The sequence below is a fragment of the Giraffa tippelskirchi genome, chromosome 7, assembly GCF_054371585.1.
Source record: "Giraffa tippelskirchi isolate mGirTip1 chromosome 7, T2T-mGirTip1v1.2.pri, whole genome shotgun sequence".
NCBI classification, from domain to species: Eukaryota; Metazoa; Chordata; class Mammalia; order Artiodactyla; family Giraffidae; genus Giraffa; species Giraffa tippelskirchi.
The window spans coordinates 109,523,339-109,548,093 of NC_137281.1; the positions used below are offsets into that span (position 1 = coordinate 109,523,339).

Sequence of the window (24,755 nt, forward strand, 5' to 3'; positions counted from 1 at the left end):
CACTTAGGTTCCAAGATTATGGACTGCAAATATCTTACCTGGAATCGCTCATCAGTCTCATTCTCTCCGATCTGCCGCAGAAGATCCCCGCTGGCTTGTCCTATGCTTCCAGCGGCGGTCAAAACTGTCTGTCGAGGCTACAAACACAGAGCACATCTTAGTGGGAAAGAGAATGCACTGCCTCCCCAGCACCATCAGACACGGCAGTGCAGGAAGAGGAATCCTACAGGATGGCCTCCTCCTGCACCCCAATAAACTCTGGAACTGTCTGCCAGACAGGAGACATACATGTCCTTGTGGAATCTGTGCAATAACTGGCTGATGGCTCAAAACCAGCAATGTCTGAATAGATTTGAAACGATCAATTAACAAGCCTCATTCAATTGGTAGGAAATTAGGGTACAGACTTGTATTCCCTTTACACGTGTATTTGTCATGTGTGCGTTAGTTTCTAAGGTTACATCTAATCAAGTAGCCTTGGGTGGGGTAAGGGAGGCTTCCTTCTAAGAGCCTGTTGTTGCTGTTCAGTTGCTCAGTCATGTCCAACTCTTTGCGATCCCTTGGACTGCAGCATGCCAGGCTTCCCTGTCCCTCACCATCTCCCAGAGTTTGCCCAAGTTCATGTCCATTGCATTGGTGATGCCAGCCAGCCATCTCATCCTTTGACATCCTCTTATCCTTCTGCCCTCAATCTTTCCCAGCATCAGGGACTTTTCCAATGAGTTGGTTGTTCACATCAGACTACCAAAATACTGGAGCTTTTGCTTCAGCATCAGTCCTTCCAATGAGTATTCAGGGTTGATCTCCCTTAAGATTGACTGGTTTGATCTTCTTGCTGTCCAGGAGAACTTCAGGAGTCTTCTCCAGCACCACAGTTGGAAGGCATCAATTCTTTGGTGCTCTGCCTTCTTTACAGTCCAGCTCTCACAACCGCATGTGACCACTAGGAAGACCATAGCCTAACTATGTGGACCTTTGTCAGCAGAGTAATGCTTAGCCAGTATCAAAGGTTGCACCATAGCTTCTGCACCCAGTTCAGCAATCCCAAACCCTGCAGTGTGGTAATGTGAGCCACTGGGATGGAAGGAGCAGCTAGGGAAGCAAGAGTTCCATGCGTCCCAGAGGCTGCATCTGCCTCATCAGAGCTCGAGTGACTTTGGGGGAGAATGGATCCATGTATATAGATGGCTGAGTCTTCTCACCGTCTAGTGGAAACTACCACAACATTGTTAATTGTCTATACCCCAATACAGAATAAAAAGTTCAAAAAAAGAACCGTGAGTGACTGCTCACCCCAAAGCTCACCTCTCCAGAAGTCGGCTGCACAGCTTTCAGCAAATCTGACACGGCGCCGGCGAGGGTCCTCGCGGCTCTGAGCAAGTCCTCCCCGCTGCCCACCTCGTCGTCCATGAGGGCAGCCAGCAGCTTCACGCCCTTGGACATCTCCGTCAGGTTGGAAGAAATGGTTGTGATGGCGCATCCCACGGCAGTGTAGTCGGTGTCTGCAGGATCACCTGGGACAGAGAAGGACTGACACCATCAAAGAAGGGCAGTGAAGGCTGCAGAGAGCCTGGGGTAACACGAGACAGGTTGGTGACACTGGCAGCAGACCCCGCCCCCTTGCGCCATCCTGCAAAAGTCAGACGTCTCGTCTCCCCATCTCCAAGGCTGCTCTTTGCGAGGTCTTTTCACCCCAAGGTCTCATACTTTGAGATTCTGAGCACGAGCACCTTTAAAACTAGCATCTCACGGTCCTTTTCGGAAGGCCTCTCCAAGGTCAGCAGCTTGGAGAGGTCAAGTCTGTCCCTGAAACACTGCAACGCTGCTTGGTGATGCCAAGATTGTCCCTGGCTCTCACTTGACAATGCAAGGCTAAGAGCCGTGCAATCCAGAGAAGACCATGGCTACACAAGATGGAGGAAGGTACCCTTGATGGCTAGTCATACAAAACCATTTTGAGACTGTAAGCTCTCAGAAGGCAGAAATTGGCCTCAATAAACTTTGAAGTATGTCCAGCAGCTTGACGGACAATGAGCTGAGTAAGTGCTTTTCACTGAGGGTGCATGATACAGTCACAAAGGCAAGAGAGGTTCCCCGCACTTCTCCTGGGTCAGGGGGAGAAAATGCCTGAAGCATTGTGAGGGCCTAAAAATAGACTCTCCTCTCAGAATAGGAAAAATCTGTTGCTTCAATCAAAGAATAAGAACTTCTCTTTTTTTGAGCAAAACCACACAATACACCACAAATCCCTCAGGGACTCACCGGCTGTGAGGTTAACAACTGATGCGGTTCCAGCTGTGATGGCATCGACTTGAGAGTGGATTTCGTGTTTGGATTCGTCCACCTTATTCTGAACCCACACCCTAGACGCCTGCAAAACCAGATAACTGCATGACACAATTGCTGCGCAGGGTTACCCAGGAAACCAGAGAAGCTGTGCCGTAAAATGAGACCAGCATTCTGACCACACTCCTCTCACTGGGCTGGCACCCATGAGGCCCTTATGTCATCTTTAACAATGAATGTGACATTCATGCCACATGGAATGAAAGTTCTCAATGCTTCTTACTCGGGTTACCTTTTCTTTAAGATCTTGGAGACAAAAACTCTCTGTGGTTTTACATAGGTAAATTCAGTTTTAAAAATGGAGATAATTAGTATCTTATAATAATACTGCACAGTGGCACCAACGTGCATGCTCAGTCGTATCTGACTCCTTCTGACCCCAAGGGCTATAGCCCTCCAGGCTCCACTGTCCATGGGATCTCCCAGGCAAGAAGACTGGAGTGGGTTGCCACTTCCTACTCAACGGGATCTTTCCAACTCAGGGATCGAACCTGCATCTTCTGTGTCTACTGCATTGGCAGGCAGATTTATTACCACTGAGTCACCAGGGAGACCCACTAGCACCAACAACTGTTGCTAATTTTCATTTTTTTAGAGAATGGAGTGAGAATTAGGGTGCTTTAGCTGAGAGTGTTCTCTCAGCATAGCAACTGTCTTTTATGACATGAATATCATGTTGATGTGCACCTTTCCTGGTAGGATTTTGAGGGGTGGTCTTCAAGACCCCTGCTCTGGATCCATAATATGTGATATGACATTGAGCAAACTTCACCCAGTTCCTGTGCCTAAACTTCTTCTACTGTAGAAACTCAGTGGTCTTTTGAAACCTTTCTAGTTCTTTCTATACTTTATGCTCATGTGACTCTATAAATAGCAAATTATGCTTGTGGCTATTTCTGGTCTTAGCCAATAAATGAGCGCTTACACTGGCAATGGTGATTCTATGGTAATAGACGGTTCTGGTCTCCTTCCCCAAATATTCCCAAAATATTAATCTTGGTTCAGAGTAGGTCTAGCACTAAAATATTTTGTACATTAATTCTTTGAAAATTGGTGAAGCAAGACTATTAAGTCCAGATATTTAAAAACTCCCTCTCCCAACTGTGCTGGATATGGGAGGCTGCCATACGTATTTTTAGTCTCAAGTTCCCGAAAGCAAAATACTAAATAACTTCAGAGACTTGAGAGAAACAGCCCTGGGGATGCTGCACCCTTCAGGTTTACAAGTACACAAATGAAAAATACACTGAGCAGAAAGAACTTGGAGGCAGCTGTCCTGGCTGGATGAGATGAGGCTACAAATTGTGTCTTGGTTCTGCCCCTGTGGTGTCCAGGCAGTACTACAGCCGTGGTTTCCAACCCTGGCTGCTTATGAGAATCACAAAGAGAGAGGAAACACCATGGAAACCCAGGCCCCGCCTCCAGCAACACTGATCTGCTTGGTCTGACCTGGGCCCTAGGCTTTGTCCTTTAAGGCCTTCAGGTGATTCTAATGTGCAAAGTAGGACAGAGAATGACAATGGTAGCCAGTGCTTGGCAAACTTACCTGTGTACATAAAATAGCTGGGAACTAAAACATAGATTCTGATTCAGAAGGGTGGGGTAAGGCCTAAGATTCTGTACCTCTCACAATATCCTAGGTGCTGCCAATGCTGCTGGCCTGGGGATCACAATTTAAACAGCAAGGGACTAGATGATTTCATGCAATGGCAGCTACGGGAAGGCAGTTAATCGCCGAGCCTCACTGAAAAGTTCAGTAGTAGGAACCCAGCAGTTGACAAAGCATGGTTCCCAGACAAGCAGTAGCACCTGAGAACTTGCTGGAAATGCAAATTCTCCGGCCCCATCCCAGACCAACTGAGTCAGAAAAAATGGGGGAGGGACCCAGCAGTCTATTTTAGCAAGCCTCTGGGTGACTCTGAGTGTGAGAACCACTGGTATTAACAACACACCCAGCTAATACTCACTGGGCTTGCACTGTGTTAGGTGCGGGGCTAAGAACTTTGTGAAGTGAAAGTGAAAGTCTCTCGGTTGTGTCCGACTCTTTGTCACCCCGTGGACTATACAGTCCATGGAATTCTCCAAGCCAGAAGACTGGAGTGAGTAGCTGCTCCCTTCTCCAGGGAATCTTTCCAACCCAGGGATCGAATCCAGGTCTCCCACATTGCAGGCAGATTCTTTACTAGCTGAGCCACAAGGGAAGCCCGCACACAAGGGAAGAACTTTGTACATGATTGTATTGTAAACCCTTCACAACAGCCCTTCTCAGGGATAACAAAGTGGACCTTAGAGAGAGTAAGTTGCCCAGAACGACATAGTCACTGAGCCGTGGGGCTGGAATTTAGGCCCCACTTGAGTCTAAGTTCTTAGCCTGAAGGGGTTCTGCCAATAGCACGTAGCATTTTATGATTCTTTCTTCCTGTGCTAAGTTGCTTCAGTCGTGTCCAACTCTTTGTGACCCTATGCACTATAGCCCTCCAAGCTCCTCCGCCCAGGGGATTCTCCAGGCAAGAATACTGGAGTGGGGATCTTCCCAACCCAGGGATCACAAATCAGTATCTTTTATGTCTCCTGCATTGCAGGTGGGTTCTTTACCACTAGTAACCTCTTCCTTGGGTGCAGCTTAAAGACAGGGACTCCATCTCTTAAAAAAAAAACATGGATTGGCACCTCACCCAGCTGGAGACAGAGATTCACCTCACTGAAAGCAGCCAGAGTGCAGAATCCCATTTTCTGTGAGGGCAGAGACATCAAATAAAAATGCTGAACTTCTCTGGTGGTCTAGTGGCTAAGACTCCATGCTCCCAAGGCTAGGAGCCTGGGTTCAATCCCTGGTCAGGGAAACAGATCTCACAGGCCACAACTAAAGATCCAACTGTGCTGCAACTATGACTGGCACAGCCAAATAAATAAATATTTTTAAAAAGAAAACGTTCTTTAAAAAAAAAAGTGCTGAACGACCCTCACCATATCCTGGCCGAGAGGTGGCAGGGAGTCGAGCTCGCTGAGGTCATCCTGGGCCTGCTGGACAGCATGCATGCTCGTGTTGATGGTCCCCATGAGGGCCTGCTGGGCTGAGGTCTGCAAAGGTAGGTAACACAGGGGTCACACCATGCTCCTGGCTTGGCAACAGAGCCTCTATGTAAGCAAGGAAATTGGACCTGGGATCAAGACACAGCGGTCCAGAGTACCTCTCAACAAACTGCCTGAACCACCTCCTATTTCAACTGGGGCTGAAAATAGATATTGTAACACATGAATAGAATACTAAATAGAGGTGTTTGCAATAGAGTGATTATAATCAGTAGAGTGTAGAGAGCGTAATTAGCTGACAAAAAGGCTCAGAAAGAGTTCCCTGCTGGGAGCTTAGGGGACCCAACCCTTGAGTATTCAGAACAGAAGTTCCCCTGCACAGCTATCATGTGGGTGTTACATCTGAATTCTTGGTAAATAAATACAGATTTCACCCAAACCTACAATATAATCAACATGCTTCTTCAGTTAAACCACTTCTGGGCTTTCAGGCTCTTCTGCTTTCAAAAACTTCTTGTCCCAAAGCAAAAGATTCCAGAGAGGCCCCAGTCAGGCAGATGAGCACAGTGCAAGAAACCAATAATGTGCTCAGGGGATGTGTGGAGCGGAACAGACTTGGTCTACTTCTGAGCCTCTCTGAGGGGTACTGGGCTAATGAGTAAGTGGGGGAGCAGGGTCCTAGCCCTCACTCACAAACCACGTGGAGAGGCCACTGGCTCTTGTCCAGCCCTTGAGAACATATGTAGTCCTAGACAGAGCACTGCCAGAGCCACCCATTTAAAAGAAAACACACTGGGAATTGGGCATTTGGGACCGCACAGCTGAAGATCCAGGGTGCAGACAGGAAGTAGCAAGAGTGGGGATAACACACAGAACCCATCACCAGGCTGGTATTGCTCCCTGGACACCAGGGGCAGACTAGTGACAGGCAGGGCAAGGCCCCCGGGAGCCTCACCAGTGGGGGCATGTGGCCGCGGTGCATCTGCCCAACCATGACCTGCTGCTGTGGGGAGGGCATACTGCCAACATTGAAGGTCTCAGGCCCGCTGGAGCCGGAGCGCATTACAGCGGGCAGCGCCACCGAACCATGCTCCACCTTCCCGGTGCGATTGAACTGCTGCTGCAAGATGGTGGACCTGCGGGGGACAGACACTTTGGTCACTGTGAGGTGGCCACTCATGTGGAGTGTCATGTCACCTGATACCACAGATGTCAGCAGTGTTCGTGCTTCATGCTATGACAACCAATTTAAAAGAGGCAAATACAGACAGAATCATGAATGAGGTAACAGCACTAAAATGCTCAGCAAAACCCTGAGATGAATGAATCTTTTTATATAATCAGTACTGTAATTAATTACTGGCATTATGCTATTAGCTGTTCAGAAAGACACAGAAAACAATGATGTTCTAGGCCTAAGTGAATGTTCTGAATACAGTGATGTAGTATTTGGTAAATTCTACCTGAAATAGCATTCATTCAACACAAATCTACTGCATGCCAGCTTCTATTCTAAGCCCTGGGGACAGAGATCAGTAATCCTTAGTTTGAAGGAAGAAATGTGGAAATGAACTTCACATCTCCCTCAGTTTAGCTCTCCTTCCCCAGGTGGAAAGCCACTGACCATAGAGGATGTTTCAACACATGTGGAGCCTTGATGACTGGCTGACCTTGCTACCTCTTCCAGATGATTTCAACTTAAGTCTGGGAAGACTCCCAGGGCATCTAGTAAAAAAAATTTTCAAGTTTTTACCTCTCGATATTTTCTTGGAATGAGAGGTGAGTGCAAAGGACTTTGAACACATAAAGGTAAGAATCTGATAATCCAGAGGACAAAGCCACAGGGAATCTGGGAGAGTCTGTGTTGGGGGGAGGGGAGGGGGTGGGGCAGGGTTGGTGAGTAGCTGTAATAAGGCACAGAAGCCTCTGTCCCAGGATTCTGGAACCATCACAGTTCACTTCCTGTTGCACAGGGCAAAGGTTGTGAGTCAAGCTAGGTTACCAATTGACAGGTATCAATCAGTTCAGTTCAGTCGCTCAGTCGTGTCCGACTCTCTGCGACCCCATGAATTGCAGCACGCCAGGCCTCTCTGTCCATCACCAACTCCCGGAGTCTACCCAAACCCATGTTCATCGAGTCGGTGATGCCATCCAACCATCTCATCCTCTGTCGTCCCCTTCTCCTCCCGCCCCCAATCCTACCCAGCATTAGAGTCTTTTCCAATGAGTCAACCCTTCGCATGAGGTGGCCAAAGTATTGGAGCTTCAGCTTCAACATGAGACCTTCCAATGAACACCCAGGATTGATCTCTTTTAGGATGGATTGATTGGATGTCCTTGCAGTCCAAGGGACTCTCAAGAGTCTTCTCCAACACCACAGTTCAAAAGCATCAATTCTGCGGCGCTCAGCTTTCTTCACCGTCCAACTCTCACATCCATACATGACCACTGGAAAAAACATAGTCTTGACTAGACGGACTTTTGTTGGCAAAGTAATGTCTCTGCTTTTAAACATGCTATCTAGGTTGGCCATAACCTTCCTTCCAAGGAGTAAGCGTCTTTTAATTTCATGGCTGCAGTCACCATCAGCAGTGATTCTGGAGCCCAAAAAAGTAAAGTCTGACACTGTTTCCACTGTTTCCCCATCTATTTCCCATGGAGTGATGGGACCAGATGCCATGATCTTAGTTTTCTGAACGTTGAGCTTTAAGCCAACTTTTTCACTCTCCTCCTTCACCTTCATCAAGAGGCTCTTTAGTTCTTCTTCACTTTCTGCCATAAGGGTGGTGTCATCCGCATATCTGAGGTTATTGATATTTCTCCCGGCAATCTTGACTCCAGCTTGTGTTTCTTCCAGCCCAGCATTTCTCATGATGTACTCTGCATATAAGTTAAATAAGCAGGGTGACAATATACAGCCTTGACGTACTCCTTTTCCTATTTGGAACCAGTCTGTTGTTCCATGTCCAGTTCTGACTGTTGCTTCCTGACCTGCATACAGGTTTCTCAAGAGACAGGTCAGATGGTCTGGTATTCCCATCTCTTTCAGAATTTTCCACAGTTTATTGTGATCCACACAGTCAAAGGCTTTGGCATAGTCAATAAAGCAGAAATAGATGTTTTTCTGGAACTCTCTTGCCTTTTCGATGATCCAGCGGATGTTGGCAATTTGATCTCTGGTTCCTCTGCCTTTTCTAAAACCAGCTTGAACATCTGGAAGTTCACGGTTCACGTATTGCTGAAGCCTGGCTTGGAGAATTTTGAGCATTACTTTACTAGCATGTGAGATGAGTGCAATTGTGCGGTAGTTTGAGCATTCTTTGGCATTGCCTTTCTTTGGGATTGGAACAAAGACTGACCTCTTCCAGTCCTGTGGCCACTGCTGAGTTTTCCAAATTTGCTGGCATATCGAGTGCAGCACTTTCACAGCATCACCTTTGAGGATTTGAAATAGCTCAACTGGAATTCCATCACCTCCACTAGCTTTGTTCGTAGTGATGCTTTCTAAGGCCCACTTGACTTCACATTCCAAGATGTCTGGCTCTAGGTGAGTGATCACACCATCATGATTATCTGTGTCATGAAGATCTTTTTTGTACAGTTCTTCTGTGTATTCTTGCCACCTCTTCTTAATATCTTCTGCTTCTGTTAGGTCCATACCATTTCTGTCCTTTATCGAGCCTATCTTTGCGTGAAATGTTCCCTTGGTATCTCTAATTTTCTTGAAGAGGTCTCTAGTCTTTCCCAATCTGTTGTTTTCCTCTATTTGTTTGCACTGATCGCTGAGGAAGGCTTTCTTATCTCTCCTTGCTATTCTTTGGAACTCTGCATTCAGATGAGAATATCTTTCCTTTTCTCCTTTGCTTTTCGCTTCTCTTCTCTTCCCAGCTATCTGTAAGGCCTCCTCAGACAGCCATTTTGCTTTTTTGCATTTCCTTTCCATGGGGATTTTCTTGATCCCTGTCTCCTGTACAATGTCACGAACCTCTGTCCATAGTTCATCAGGCATTCTGTCTATCAGGTCTAGTCCCTTAAATCTATTTGTCACTTCCACTGTATACTCATAAGGGATTTGATCTAGGTCAAACCTGAATGGTCTAGTGGTTTTCCCTACTTTCTTCAATTTAAGTCTGAATTTGGCAATAAGCAGTTCATGATCTGAGCCACAGTCTGCTCCCGGTCTTGTTTTTGCTGACTGTATAGAGCTTCTCCATCTTTGGCTGCAAAGAATATAATCAATCTGATTTCGGTGTTGACCATCTGGTGATGTCCACGGGTAGAGTCTTCTCTTGTGTTGTTGGAATAGGGTGTTTGCTATGACCAGTGCGTTCTCGTGGCAAAACTCTATTAGCCTTTGCCCTGCTTCATTCTGTACTCCAAGGCCAAACCTGCCTATTACGCCAGGTGTTTCTTGACTTCCTACTTTTGCATTCCAGTCCCCTATAATGAAAAGGACATCTTTTTTGGGTGTTAGTTCTAGAAGGTCTTGTAGGTCTTCATAGAATCGTTCAACTTCAGCTTCTTCGGCGTTACTGGTCGGGGCATAGATTTGGATTACCGTGATATTGAACGGTTTGCCTTGGAAGCGAACAGAGATCATTCTGTCGTTTTTGAGATTGCATCCAAGTACTGCATTTCGGACTCTTTTGTTGACCATGATGGCTACTCCATTTCTTCTAAGGGATTCTTGCCCACAGTAGTAGATATAATGGTCATCTGAGTTAAATTCACCCATTCCAGTCCATCTTAGTTCGCTGATTCCTAGAATGTCAACGTTCACTCTTGCCATCTCCTGTTTGACCACTTCCAGTTTGCCTTGATTCATGGACCTAACATTCCAGGTTCCTATGCAATATTGCTCTTTACAGCATCGGACTTTGCGTCTATCACCAATCACATCCACAGTTGGGTATCGTTTTTGCTTTGGCTCCATCCCATCATTCTTTCTGGCGTTATTTCTCCACTGATCTCCATTAGCATATTGGGCACCTACTGACCTGGGGAGTTCATCTTTCAGTGTCCTATCCTTTTGCCTTTTCATACTGTTCATGGGGTTCTCAAGGCAAGAATACTGAAGTGGTTTGCCACTTCAGTGGATCAATGGAGTGACAGGTATCAATGGAGTGACAGGTATCAATGGAGTGACAGGTATCAATGGAGTGACATTAACATCTGCAGAGGAACTGGCACTAGAGAAGCTGCATCTAAGGCTCCTCTCAGAGCTCAGCTGCATTCCAAGATCTCAGCCAATATCTAATATAGGGAGAAGTGAAAGATCTCGTGATGAGGATTTCCCTGGACTGTGATGCCCTCTGCAGGGGGGAGGGGCTGCAGCGGCTCCAGGCAGGGGAGGGTCCCAGCACTCAGGGCACAGACACTTACTGAGCTTCTCCTAGGAGAAGTTCAAGTGCAGTGGAACCCTATGCAGTGAAGAGCTCACCCTATTAGGAAGCACTAGCTTACTAACATTCATCTGATGGGCATTAGTAACTCCAAGAAATTCAAGTCTTTTGCCAGAGGGTACCATATAGTACTTGAAATGCAGTACATCAAATTTGGCTCCAAGTTGTATACTAATAGGGGACAAATAGAGAAGCAATTCCAAGGGGATTATGATGCAAACTGTGAGAAAGCGGTACACAGCAGCCAAGGTAGAGAAACAGTGACTACAACGGGGCATGTTCAAGATGCTGCCCTAGGACAGCGCCCTAGAGGAGATGTCACAGACCTGAATCCAAGTCCTGGCTCGGCCCCAGGTGTGCAACTCAACCAACCTCCAGGAGCTTCAGATTCCTCATCCACGGTCTGAGAATGACAAGACCTAGCCTACCTCTTTCATGGGGGATGTTGCTGGGATCAAGTTAGATAGCAAGATGGACACACACAGTATAGACAAGAAAAACTGTCACTACAATGCTCTACGAACATCAAGGGAGTGGGTGAACAGGTTTCTCAACAAGTCTTGCCTATTCCTAAATTTTAATAAATCTCAGTTTCCTCACTCACAAAATGGGGCTAAATTGACACTATTCTAAATTTAAAATAATGATAAAAATAGCAAACATGTATTATGTCCCAGAGATTGCTTAATGTACTTTATTAGTTTTATAAGCATTATTAAGAACTCAAGCATCGGAATCAACTTATGAGGTAGTACTATCAATCATTATTCTCATTTTATAGATGAGTTGAAGGAGACAGAGAAAACTCCTAATGCCCCCAAGGCCACACATTGAAAAAGAGACCCCAGATTGAAACCCAGTAACTCTGGCTCCAGAGTCCATGTTTTTACCACTTCTCTTTGCTACCTCATGACATGTGTATCAAGCATGGCAGTAACGAGCATCTCATAAACAAAAATTCCCCTACTGGGTAGGTCCCTAGCCCAAAAGATACGGAATTGAACTCACTCTCCAGGCTTTGATGATAATGATGCAGTTTATGAGATTTAAATCAGAAATTCAAAATGGGACATGAAGGCTTACCATGTCTAAAAATGGAATTAAGTACCACATGGTCTTCCGTGTCTCCCTGAAATCTCCAGCCGTCCTCACCCCAACAGGACACCCTCAACGGTGATGACAATGATCTGGGGACCACACTTTGAGAAGCAAGACTCATCTGTCTCATCCATTATCACCTCCTCCACATGAAGGACTTCAGGGCAACCGGCCCAGCGTTGGCCTGAGGAAACCTGCCCATGCTGGGAGAAGGCAGCTCTCCCTGATCTTAAATACACTTACTTTTTAGGGGAAACAGACTCTTCTAACATAGTTGACTCCTCATCGCCCTCCAGTCCAAATCTATCTTTACTTTGTTTCTGAGGTAAAACAAGACAAACATGAAAGTTAGCAGGTGTTGACACAAGATCCTTTTAAGGAGGTCTTTTAAAATGAGCCACATAAGCAGGTACGTTAGGGTTTACCCCAAATTCCTTGTATGGGATATTTAATAAGTGATAGGTGAATAAAATCAAGTTATAATGAAAAAGAAATGTATTATTTAATATGTGTGTGTGTGTATATATATATATATATATATATATATATATATAATGCCTTCTGTATATATTATTGCACAGACAATTTCATACAGTTAAAATTAAGACAGTAATACTCTACTAGAACTTGGCTATTTTAGTGGGTGGTATCTTGAAACCTTAGGGAAGGTTATTCTGTGTACCACTGTGGCATATAACACCCTCCCCCTCATTAAAACTGGATGAGAGAGAAAGAAAAAAAATGAAAGAAAATCTTTAGGCCCTTGACCCAGTTTCTACAGAAGAAAATGTAACAGGTACCTAGAGAGGAAGATGCTGAGGGGTGAGCTAGGCTCACTCATTAGCTAAATGATACACTATTGCTCACTACCTGGCAGTCAATGACACAAATGTGAGCTGCAGCAAAATTAGAAATGGATACGCAGTCAAAGACTGCACACTCAAGCAATCTTAATGTTAAAGATTACATTACTGCATCAAGTACTTTACATGAGTTTTTTATTTTCCAGGTAGCTAAATCATCTAAACTGAGACTTTTTAATAAAGAAGTGCTATTTAATCTACACAGTGTGAAATACCTTTTTGAGGATGATGTCAATGTAGCCTGCAATCAGCTGGGATATTTGCTCTCCTTCAGTGGTCTGTACGGAGTAGTAGCTTTCCTGATACTCCCCAAAATCCTAGGGGGGGGGAAACCCACATTAGAAGAAATACAGTCACATCACCAGTTTCAAAGTTGAGGGGGTCTAATCTTGGAACAAGTTCTGGCATAGATTGACTTGTTCTTGCTCATCTCCCCTAAATACAACACCCTAAAATGTTTTCAAGAAACAATGGAAGGGCTCTGAAAACTGGAAAGGTGTATTGACTGGTGACCTCAGTACTCAAGGGACCACAATCTGATGAGTTCTTGAGTTTTATTTTATATCCCACATTTCCAAGGCTAGGTGCTGGAGAGGCCTGAAACTTGGAACCTCCAACATGAAGTTTATGAAAGTCTGTTCTCTCTGGCCAAGGGACCAGGAGATGGGAAGCCCAACAAAGACCTAATTGGGAGCCTCAAGCAGCTTCACAATTGAGTTGCTCATGGGCAGCTGAAAAGCAGTGAAAGCCCGGCCATCCTATGCCCTTCTCCACAACCCAGGCAGGCAGGTTGTCTAATCGCTCTGCAGCAGTGGCCACAGTGAAACCCTGTGTCTCCCTCCCCTCCACTCACCTTCTGTTTTCCTAAGAAAGGTCACCTATTAATAGTAGGTGGCCATAGGAAGTACTTTCTTCCCTCATAGACAGCACTAGTAGGGTTTGAGCAGGAACCCCAGCAATGTCAGAAGAATGAGGCAGTAGAGAACATTGCCAGGGCTCAGAAAATAAATTTCCATTGCAACTCAAGTCCACAAAAGTATGCCCGAACACTGTACTATACACTAAACCTAAACAAGGTGACTGTCTACAAAAACAGAGATTTAAAGAAGATCAAGAGTCTCCTAATACAAAATGCAAAGCACTTAGGACATAATTAAAAATCACTAGTCATGTCAAGAACCAGGATGAATACAACGTAAGAAAAAAAGAAAGATAATCAACTGATGCCAATACTGAAATGAATCAGATGTTGGAATTATCTGGTAAGAATTTTTAAATTTTGAATCATAAAAAATGCTTCACCAATTACAAAATCTCCAGAAACAAATGAAAACAAGAGGGTTAACAAAGAAATTTAAGTCATAAAAAAGAACCAGACTGAACTTTGAGAATAAAAAAATGCCATAACCTAAGTAAAAAACTCATGGGATAGATATAATAGTACCGTGGAAATGACAAAGAAAAGAACCAGTCAGCTTGAAAATAGACTGATAAAATTTAGTCAAGTGAAATGACAGAAAACAGGCAAAACAAAACAGAGCTTCAGGGATCTGCAGGACAATTTAAAAAAGACCTAATATTCATATCATCAAACACAGGAGGAGAGCAGAGTGTTGGACCAAAATGTATACATACATATACACATATTAAAAGAAACAATGACTGAAAACTTCTAAAAATTAGTGAATGACATAAGCCTACAAATTCAAGAAGCTAAGCAAACCCTGAAACAGAATAAGCCTAAGAAATCCACACCAAGAACTTGTAAAAACTAGAGAAAGGAAATCTTCAAAACATCCGTAGAAAAGCAGCATGTTACCTATAAACGAACACCAACACGATGACAGAAAATTTCCATGCTGAAACGGCAGAGGCCAGAGAGAAGCGGGATGATATTTTTCAAGTGCTAAAAGAAAAGAACTGAGGATCTCAAATTCTGTATCTGGCAAAATTAATCTTCATGAATGAAGGGAAAATAAGAACATTCTCAGCTAAAGGAAAACTAAAGAATTTGTTGCTAGCAGATTTACCTTTAAAGAATGGCTTAAGAAAAACTCTCTGAACACAAAGAAAATGGAAACAAAAGAAAACTGGGAACTTTAGAAAGAGAAAGAACAATGAGATGGATCAAAACAGAAGTACATTATATCCTTCACCTCATGGGTTTTCTTCAGTCTTATTATACGCTTGAAGCAAAAGTAATACCATCTCATGTAGTGGTCAATGTATAAAATACAGAAGAAATACTTAAACAATTACACTCAAAAAGCATGGCAGGTAAGCAGACCTAAATGGAAGGAAGGTATGTTTTCTGAAGATTCCTCCCAACTGGCAAGAGTCTGTTAATCAATGCTCAAATTAGATAACTAATATTCCCACCAAGGCCCCTTCTTGACACCTTTTTTTCTGATGCCCTGCTGTAAGATCTTGCCTAGATGGAGATATTTCAAGTGAGAGCTGGAGAATAGTATAATTTAGGAGTTCTGAAGAAACTGACAAATTTCAACACTTTCTGATTCTCTTATGGCTCAATACACACTACAAAATAATTGCACTACTGATTTTCATATATCAGTGTGGCTGGCTATAGTGAGGGCCACACGGTATACTCTGCTAAAAGCAGATACTGAGGTTGGGAGGAAGAATTCAGAGGTTTAAAGGTCTGGAACAAACACACATCCTCCCTACATTCAGTGTATCTCACTTTGAGCATTTTGTTATCATCATCTCATTTGATCCTGGTAACTGAGAAAACGGTATTACTACTCCCATTTCACAACCAAGGACATTAAAGCTCAGAGGGGAGAAGTAACTTGAGCAAAGGCAGAGAACTGGGAAGGAAAGCTGATTCCGAACACTACCCCACAGTCTGTGCTATTTCCACTGTACAGCACGTTCTCTTCATAGGCAGGCTGGGAAAACACAGCTTGGCAAGATGTCACAATTCTTAAGAGCTTATTTAGAAACTTCTAAAACAACTAGAGATGAGAAGCATCTGTACGGCCTCACAGCATCATCAAATTGCCTTTTAGGATATACTAGGGATGGCATCAGAACCACAGAAGACTGAGAATCATCCTTGACTGGCTCTAATTAAGGAACTCGGACAGCCTTAGAGGACCAGAGAGAAAGAGGTGGCCAAGGAGACCCAGCTCTCAGACATCTCCCTCACTTCTAGACCAGTGACTACCCCCACTCCCTGCCCTAGGGACCCCCACCATCGGTCCCTCTCCAAGGCCAGGGAAGCCCAAAGGGCTTGTATTGTTTCCCCTGCCCCATGGTATCACCCAGAATATGCTGGCCCATTCACTGCCTTCAGCCAGTCCCTACCAGTGTGAAGCTCTTGGGTGAGGCTGCCCAGCGCTTGACCGTGGTCAGTGGCCATTCCTGCAACACTTCCTTGGTCTTTTCATCGACGCGCATCACTGAGTCTTTGGTGATCCCCAGCAGGCGAGGCACCAGCTTGTTCTTGCCTTTCATCTTTTCCTGAAACAGGAGATACAAAGAATCAGTGCTCTTCCTCTGACTACATCTGATTTTTCCAAGTCATCAGTGATTTTGGGATTTTTTACCTGAGGTCAACCTATATCACTGTGTTTCAAAATAGGCAGGGCTATTGGAAAATCAGAGTTTTTTTAAGACTAGATAAATGACCAACCTAGTTAGCATATTAAAATGCAGAGACATTACTTTGTCAACAAAGGTCTGTCTAGTCAAGGCTATGGTTTTTTCAGTAGTTATGTATGGATATGAGAGGTGGACTATAAAGAAAGCTGAGCACCGAAGAATTGATGCTTTTGAACTGTGGTGTTGGAGAAGACTCTTGAGAATCCCTTGGACTGCAAGGAGATCCAACCAGTCCATCCTAAAGGAGATCAGTCCTGGGTGTTCATTGGAAGGACTGATGTTGAAGCTGAAACTCCAATACTTTGGCCACCTCATGCGAAGAGTTGACTCATTGGAAAAGACCCTAATGCTGGGAAGGACTGGGGGCAGGAGGAGAAGGGGACAACAGAGGATGAAATGGCTGAATGGCATCATGGACTTGATGGACATGAGTTTGGGTAAACTCCAGGAGTCAGTGATGGACAGGGAGGCCTGGTGTGCTGCGATTCATGGGGTCGCAAAGAGTCCAACACGACTGAGCGACTGAACTGACTGAAATGATTCGTAAATTAAAGGAATGGAAGCCAAAACCCAGCCATCAGAAGACTGGAAGGATCCACAGAAATTGGAAAGATCCACAAGTTCTCTCTGCAGAGAGATACTGTCCAGAAGGTCAGGCTGCTCCAAAAACAGAGACTGTGACAGAAAAAACATATCCAGAGAAAAAGAAGTTAAAGTGAACTCCCAGTAGCCACCTCAGTGAGTAACACAAAAAGGTTAATATAGAATTTAAACATAGCACTTCAGCTATTTAGAATTAACTCAGATTACCAGAGCAGTATCTTCTCATTACTAAGCACAGCTCTTTCTTTCTTTTTTTTTTTTTAATATTCCCTAAGATATATTTCCATCTGGAGTCTTGGGTTTTGTTATTTTTAATGTGTATCTATGGACTCAAAATATTTTGATTGGTTTTAATAAGTTTTTAAAGAAATAGTTATCATGTCTATTAAAATAATAATTCCTACCTCATTTCATACAAAGATGAGCACAATAAAGGACAGAAATGGTATGGACCTAACAGAAGCAGAAGATATTAAGAAGAGGTGGCAAGAATACACAGAAGAACTATACAAAAAAGATCTTCATGACCTAGATAACCATGATGGTATGATCACTCACCTAGAGCCAGACATCCTGGAATGTGAAGTCAAGTGGGCCTTAGAAAGCATCACTACAAACAAAGCTAGTGGAGGTGATGGAATTCCAGTGGAGCTATTTCAAATCCTAAAATATGATGCTGTGAAAGTGCTGCACTGAATATGCCAGCAAATTTGGAAAACTCAGCAGTGGCCACAGGACTGGAAAAGGTCAGTTTTCATTCCAATCTCAAAGAAAGGCAATGCCAAAGAATGCTCAAACTACCGCACAATTGCACTCATCTCACACGCTAGCAAAGTAATGCTCAAAACTCTCCAAGCCAGGCTTCAACAGTACCATGAACTTCCAGATGTTCAAGCTGGATTTAGAAAAGGCAGAGGAAACAGAGATCAAATTGCCACCATCTGCTGGATCATCAAAAAAGCAAGAGAGTTCCAGAAAAACATCTATTTCTGCTTTATTGACTATGCCAAAGCCTTTGACTGTGTGGATCACAATAAACTGGAAAATTCTGAATGAGATGGGAATACAAGACCACATGACCTGCCTCCTGAGAAATCTGTATGCAGGTCAAGAAGCAACAGTTAGATCCAGACATGGAACAACAGACTGGTTCCAAATTGGGAAAGGAGTACGTCAAGGCTGTATATTGTCACCCTGCTTATTTAACTTATATGCAGAGTACATCATGTGAAATACTGGGCTGGAATAAGCACAAGCTGGAATCAAGACTGCCAGGAGAAATATCAATAACCTCAGATATGCAGATGACAACATTATGGCAGAAAGTTCAGAAGAACTAAAAAGCCTCTTGATGAAAGTGAAAGAGGAGAGCGAAAAAGTTGGCTTAAAACTCAACATTCAGAAAACTAAGATCATGGCATCTGGTCCCATCATTTCATGGCAGATAGATGGGGAAACTGTGGAAACAGTGGCTGACTTTATTTTTTTGGACTCCAAAATCACTGCAGATGGTGACTGCAGCCATGAAATTAAAAGATGCTTGCTCCTTGGAAGAAAAGCTATGACCAACCTAGACAGCATATTAAAAAGCAGAGACATTACTTTGCCGACAAAGGTCCGTCTAGTCAAAGCTATGGTTTTTCCAGTGGTCATGTATGGATGTGAGAGTTGGACTATAAAGAAAGCTGAGCACCGAAGAATTGATGCTTTTGAACTGTGGTGTTGGAGAAGCTTCTTGAGAGTCCTTTGGACAGCAAGGAGATCCAAACAGTCCATCCTAAAGGAAATCAGTCCTGAATATTCATTGGAAGAACTGATGCTGAAGCTGAAACTCCAGTACTTTGGCCACCTGATGCGAAGAACCGACTCACTGGAAAGGACTCTGATGCTGGGAAAGGATTGAATGCGGGAGGAGAAGGGGACGACAGAGGATGAGATGGTTGGATGGCATCACTGATGCGATGCACATGAGTTTGAGTACGCTCTGGGAGTTGATGAAGGACAGGGAAGCCTGGCATGCTGTAGTCCATGCGCAGTCTCAAAGAGTTGGACACGACTGAGCAACTGAACTGAACTGACTTCATACTCATGATACAGGAAATTCAAGATAGGTTAATAATTTAGAAAGAATATACAGTTGGATATTTTTGTGATTCCGGCTGGGGGATGGGGTGGAATATGGAAATGCCTAGAACAAATGCCAAAATAAATAAAACATAAAGGAAAAGATTAAAAGCTTTAACTATAAAATATATGGACTTTGATATATTTTTTTTGGAAAGAGAGAGAAATGAAAGAAAGAGACCTCACCATAAAAAATTAAAAGACAAATGACTGGTGAATAAATATTTACAACTAATAGGATGATAAAAAATTTCACATGCTTTATATGTCAGAGGTTATCATAAATCAAACATAAGTGGCAAAGAACATGATCAGAAAATGATAAAATCATAAAGTAACTAGTTAATAAGCCATAAGAAGAAATTAGATAAATTTTCTTGTATATATAATAGTTTATTTTTTTACAAAATTAATGCTCAATTAAAGAAAGTATGAAAGAGGATCACTATTGATGGTCATTTAAAATAGCAAAACCTTTACGGAAGAAAATTTGTTAATAACGATTCAAAGCTTTAAAAACGTTCCTACTTTGTGTCCAACTTGCTTTTAGAAACTTATTAAAAAAGAAGTTACAAATGTGTATAAAGATAACAAAGCAAGAAGGCTCAACTAGAGTTTATCAGAGCAAAAAAATACAAATAACCAAAAATGTCAGCTATAAGAGATTTGATAATTATGATAATCCAGATAAAAGACTACTCTACACTGGTGTGTAATCATGCTGGGTTGTGTTTGACTCTTTGTAACCCCATGGATGGTAGTGCTCCAGGATCCTCCCTCCATGAAATTTTCCTGACAAAAAATACTGGAATGGGTTACCATTTCCTCCGCCAGGGGATCTTCCTGACCTAGGCATCGAACCTGTGTCTCCTGCCTTGGCAGGTGTATTCTTTACCACTGAGCCACCTGGGAATCCTTACTCTACAACTATTACAAATCATGGTACAGAAAAACAACCAGATTCATGATAATAAATTAATTCACATTAAAAAGTTTGTACAGCATGATCCTATGAAATAAAATTTTAAACTTTTTTTTTTTTTAGAAAATTCACTACATGATAAAATGGTAGCAATCAGCATCTCACATGATTTGTATTATTCTCCTGTGCTTTTCCTTACTTCAAAAATTTAACTCAATACACATTTCTAGTGGTCAGGAAAAAACAAACTTTTCAAAAATATTTGCAAATATCTAGCAATTCCCACACCACCACTACAAAAGCAATATGCATACAATTAGCACAAAGTGTGCAAGTATACATGGATGTGTGTGCAAGAGGACAGGTACTTAAACCAGTAGTGTGATAGATGCTTAATAAATATTATCATTAATTTTCAGAGCCTTCCTCAAATGTTGCCATCATCAGCACCATCAACTTCCCCACCTTGAAATGAAGGGACCAGGAATGATAATAAGTGATAAAGCGAGGATTAGAACACAGGTCTGAGTTCAAAACATCTGAGTTCAAAAACATCTCTGACTTTAAGAGACTGTCTACCAGTTTACTACTTCTGATGGAAACAATTAGAGAAAATGCAAAGATACCCCTCCCAGTCTCCATGGGTGGTTCACAAACCATCAGACAGTGAAGGTCAAGGCACACCTCCAGCTTCCTCCCAAGAGTAGGAGATAAAGGCATTAGGAATCTGAGTGGGTGTCTGAGAAGGAGAATATAGCACTGTAAGAACCTCTGAGTCCTTAGGGAAAACTCAGGAAAGAGTCAGATCCTTTGTAGAGAGGCTAGTTCCACCAGGGGTGAAATCAGTGCAGGGTGGACCATGCCAGTCAGCATCACTTGGCTTCAGGAGCCATTGGTTTAGTCATACAGGGTTGGCACCAGCCCAGCTGCTGGGCCTAGGAAGGAGATCAGAAATAAAATATGGTTTGCAGCTGTTGCCTTCCTGCTCTCAAATCTGCGCCTCCCCAGTGAGGGGCTTTGGGGTGAGGCAACACAGGATCCTGATGGATTGCCCGGACTCCTGTTGAGATCATTCTGGTCTGGGAGAGGAAACCACAGTGAACAAGCAAACAACTTATGGTGGGCATTCCACTACAAGTGCATAACTGGGGGAGGGGGAAGAGGGTATAAAAGAAACTCAGAAAATACTGTCACTCAGCAACAGAGACCACCATCAAGGGACACAATTATTTTTGAGTCTACGCACAAAATGCAGAGCAGCTGGGGAAAGTTAAAACAGCAAGGGGCTTGGCTCTGTGCTAGTGATAGAGCGGCTCCCCCGAGAGGACCTGCCGTAGACCCTTAGTGGCAGATCTACATAATAGGAGAAGGTCCAGAGGCAATAAGGTTCCCCCTTCCTCCCTAAATCTAGAATCTCAGTCCACCCCACACCTCTCCTCTCCAGTCTTCCAACTACAGACACCAGTATCCTATTATCTCTGGGAGAAGACAGCAGGTGAGGCAGGATCCAGTGAAGACCCAACTCTTTTGTGCACAGACACATGCAGACTGTGGTTGCGATTCTGTCAGCTACCTAGCAACTTCTCTCTTGAGGCAATCCTCATCAGGTTGGTTTTGTTTTGAGGTGTCAAGCTTGCATAACTTAAAGGCAGGAGAAGGTATGCATTCTACCAAGGAGAGGTAGGATCCACTAATAACCCCAGCCTTTCCTCATTCAGGGGCTTCCCAAGTGGTGCAGAGGGAAAGAAGTGGCTTGCAACGCAGGGGCTGTAGGTTTGATCCCTGGGTCAGGAAGATTCCCTGGAGATGGAAATGGCAACCCACTCCAGTATTCTTGCCTGGAGAATCCCATGGACAGAGGAGCCTGGCAGGCTACAGTCCAGAGGGTTGCAGAGAGTCAGATGGGACTGAGAATGCACATGATCCTCTTTCAAGCACCTCTTAGCCGTTACTGTGGATTCAGTCCTGGCAGCTGTCTGTGATCAAGTCTGCTTAGCCTTGGGCTCTTCTTGCAGGTGTGTATACTGGCTGATTCTCACATCACCTGTGCCTTACATCAGGTGCAGACTGGGGTGGAGAGATGCCAGTGGGTTAAGCTGTGGGCATGCTTTGGCTCTAAGCCCGACTTCAACGTGGCCTAAGTCCGTGATCCTGCTGTGCTCACCAGAGTTCAAAAGTGGCTTCCTGCCAAGGTGCTGTCTTGTGTGCTTCGCTGTGTCATCAGTATGCTTTTTTTTTTTTTTTTAATCTTTTAGGCACATGGCAGAGAGGGATGGCTGCTCAAAAGCAAAATGGTGTTAAAGACTGTTCATTAGCTGTTTCTTTCCCTAAAAACAACTGGCAGTTCATTTTTATTTAATTCATGATTCTGAGATGCTTTGAATGCCTTCTGTGATGCTTTTACAGTTCAGAGAGAAGAAGGTCAGCTCCCCAGGTTTCTCATCTCAAGGCTCTGGTTGTGGTTGCAAGGAAAGTTAAAGGCAAATTTATAAGTCGGAAGGTTTACACAAGGATTTCTTGCAAAGAAACAAGATCTTTTGCAAGTCATGGGAAATGCCTTACTGTTCCTTATGGGGTTTTGAAAAACTTATCAAGATAAACTGCAAAAGATTTCAATGAAAGAGCTGTAGATGTTTACAGCTCCCATCTATTGAAATCGTTTGTACAAGCGTCTCCTTTTCTATATTATTTCCTTTAAACCTCATAAAAAGTCAGCGTCCTAGGTTAGCAAACTGAAGTTTAGAAATGAAAGTAAAGTAACTTATGGAAGGTCAAACTAGGTGGTAAAGCCAGAATTTGAAACCCAGGTCTTTCCTTTCAGAGTATATGTTCTTAGCCACTGAGAACACTGTCGCATAACAGGCTCATGAGAGTCATCCTCCTATTGGGCCAGCAAACTATGACAGGTGCTAAAGCCAGTTTTCTGCCCCGCACCCCCCGATTTTTTTGGTCTGAGAACTAAGAGTAAATTTTCTATTTCTACAGAGTTGAAAGACAATCAAAAGAGGAATAATACTTCATGAAAAGTGAAAACAATATATTTCATAGTCCATAAATAAAACTTTACAGGAACATAACCAAGCTCATTTATTTACATATTGCCTACTGCTTCTGGGCTACAAGCACAGAGAGGAGAGGCACAGTCAGCAATTATCTAAGACACTGACTATCTGGGCCTTTATTAAAAAGGTTTGCCAACCCCTGCTCTGTATCTTGATTCTAAAAGCCAATTAAAAGATGGAGGACTCAGGGGCCACGAATTAGGAAACTGTAAGGAAGGCTAAGGAGTTGGATAACCTAAAATTTACTAAATATCCTTACCTTCTAGCTACTATATTTATTTACATACATTATCTCACTTAATCTTCATTAGAGCTCTGTGATGACCTAGAGGGGTGGGATGGAGGGAATATATGTACTCATATAGCTGATTCATGTTAATATTCAGCAAAAACTAACACAACAGCGTAAAGCAATTATTCTCCAATTAAAACAACAACAACAATAAATGGGAAAAAAAGACCTGTCAGATTCTTCATCTGAACCTGTCGATGCACTACCTAAAATGAAAAAGAATTACAATCCCCATTTTTCACATGAAGAAACAGATTTAGGAAGGTTAAAGAGGTCTCTCCAAGTCATGAGTTTCTGCTATTTCTCACAGAAACAATATTACATCAAGAATTCTAGATCAATATTCCCAACTCCAACACCCAAGCACTTTCTATTATAACAATAGAAAATATAGCATGAAGTACAGCTGACCCTTGAACCACATGGGTCTGAACTAGGTTAGTCTACTTTTTTCCAAAAGTTAATACTATAGAACTACATGATCCATGTTTGTTGAATTTACAAATGGGGACAAAATGTTCACCAATATAGAAGGAAATATGATGGAAGGATCTATAAACATATCAAACTCATTCTCTCACAATATATATGATTGATCTGAAGACTGTGTGGTATAATTGTGTTCAATATCAATATCTACATTTTGTAAATTATAATTTCATTGAGTTTTTTAATTTAGGATTTTGAATAGCCTATTCAAGTAATGAATGAATCACTCACTTTTAACTTACTTCTTAAATTATGCCAATGAACTTCCTTCAAGATTTAATGGTATGTTCAAATTGAAGGCCTAGAGAAATCTGTTACTTATGCCATTAAAACACATTCTACCCCTTACCCAAACAATTTTGTGTGTATGTCTGCCGTTCTGTGTGGATCTCTTTTTACCATATATTCTAAATGGTTGCACATATTTATATATACACACACGGGTTATTTCATGTTTTTGACATATGTCATATAAATTTACTTGATCTATTCACTGAACTTAAAAATAAATCTAAAAATTTAAAATGACTCTGTATATTGTTATAATACGTACATGTATCTGCACACTGATAATTACAAAATGTTGAAAGAAGTCAAAAAGGATCTAATACCATGTTCATAGGCTGAAAAACTCAACATAGTAAAGTTATCAATTCTCCCCCACTTGATCTATAATTTCGATGCAATGCCCATCAAAATCCCAGCTAAGTTTTTTTTGTGGATACAGACAAGGTTTTTCTAACGTGTTCATGGAAAGGAAAAGGATCTAAAGTAGCTAAAACAATTATAAAAAAGAAGAAAAAAGTGAAAGGAATCATTCAGGTTGATATTAAGGCTTACTATACAGTTAAAGTGATCAGGACAGTGTGATATCAGCAGAAGGACAGATACACA

The 24,755-nt window shown here is 42.9% G+C and overlaps 1 protein-coding gene across 14 annotated transcripts in view; it reads right to left on the reverse strand.

The window, feature by feature from the left end:
* The window catches only part of TLN2 (talin 2), a 493,069-nt gene that overhangs the window by 149,959 nt on the left and 318,355 nt on the right, over positions 1-24,755 (reverse strand). For 8 of the 14 annotated variants that reach the window (XM_081507557.1, XM_081507550.1, XM_081507555.1 and 5 more), the window contains 8 exons: positions 16,073-16,228; positions 12,958-13,059; positions 12,123-12,199; positions 6,335-6,515; positions 5,314-5,427; positions 2,263-2,371; positions 1,306-1,514; positions 39-137 (listed from right to left, as the gene is read on the reverse strand). In XM_081507557.1, coding sequence (XP_081363683.1) covers positions 39-137; positions 1,306-1,514; positions 2,263-2,371; positions 5,314-5,427; positions 6,335-6,515; positions 12,123-12,199; positions 12,958-13,059; positions 16,073-16,228 — 1,047 coding nt within the window. Of the gene's footprint in view, positions 1-38; positions 138-1,293; positions 1,515-2,262; positions 2,372-3,271; positions 3,717-5,313; positions 5,428-6,334; positions 6,516-12,122; positions 12,200-12,957; positions 13,060-16,072; positions 16,229-24,755 lie in introns of those variants that run through there. The other 6 variants (XM_081507556.1, XM_081507549.1, XM_081507554.1 and 3 more) reach the window with 2 other exon arrangements.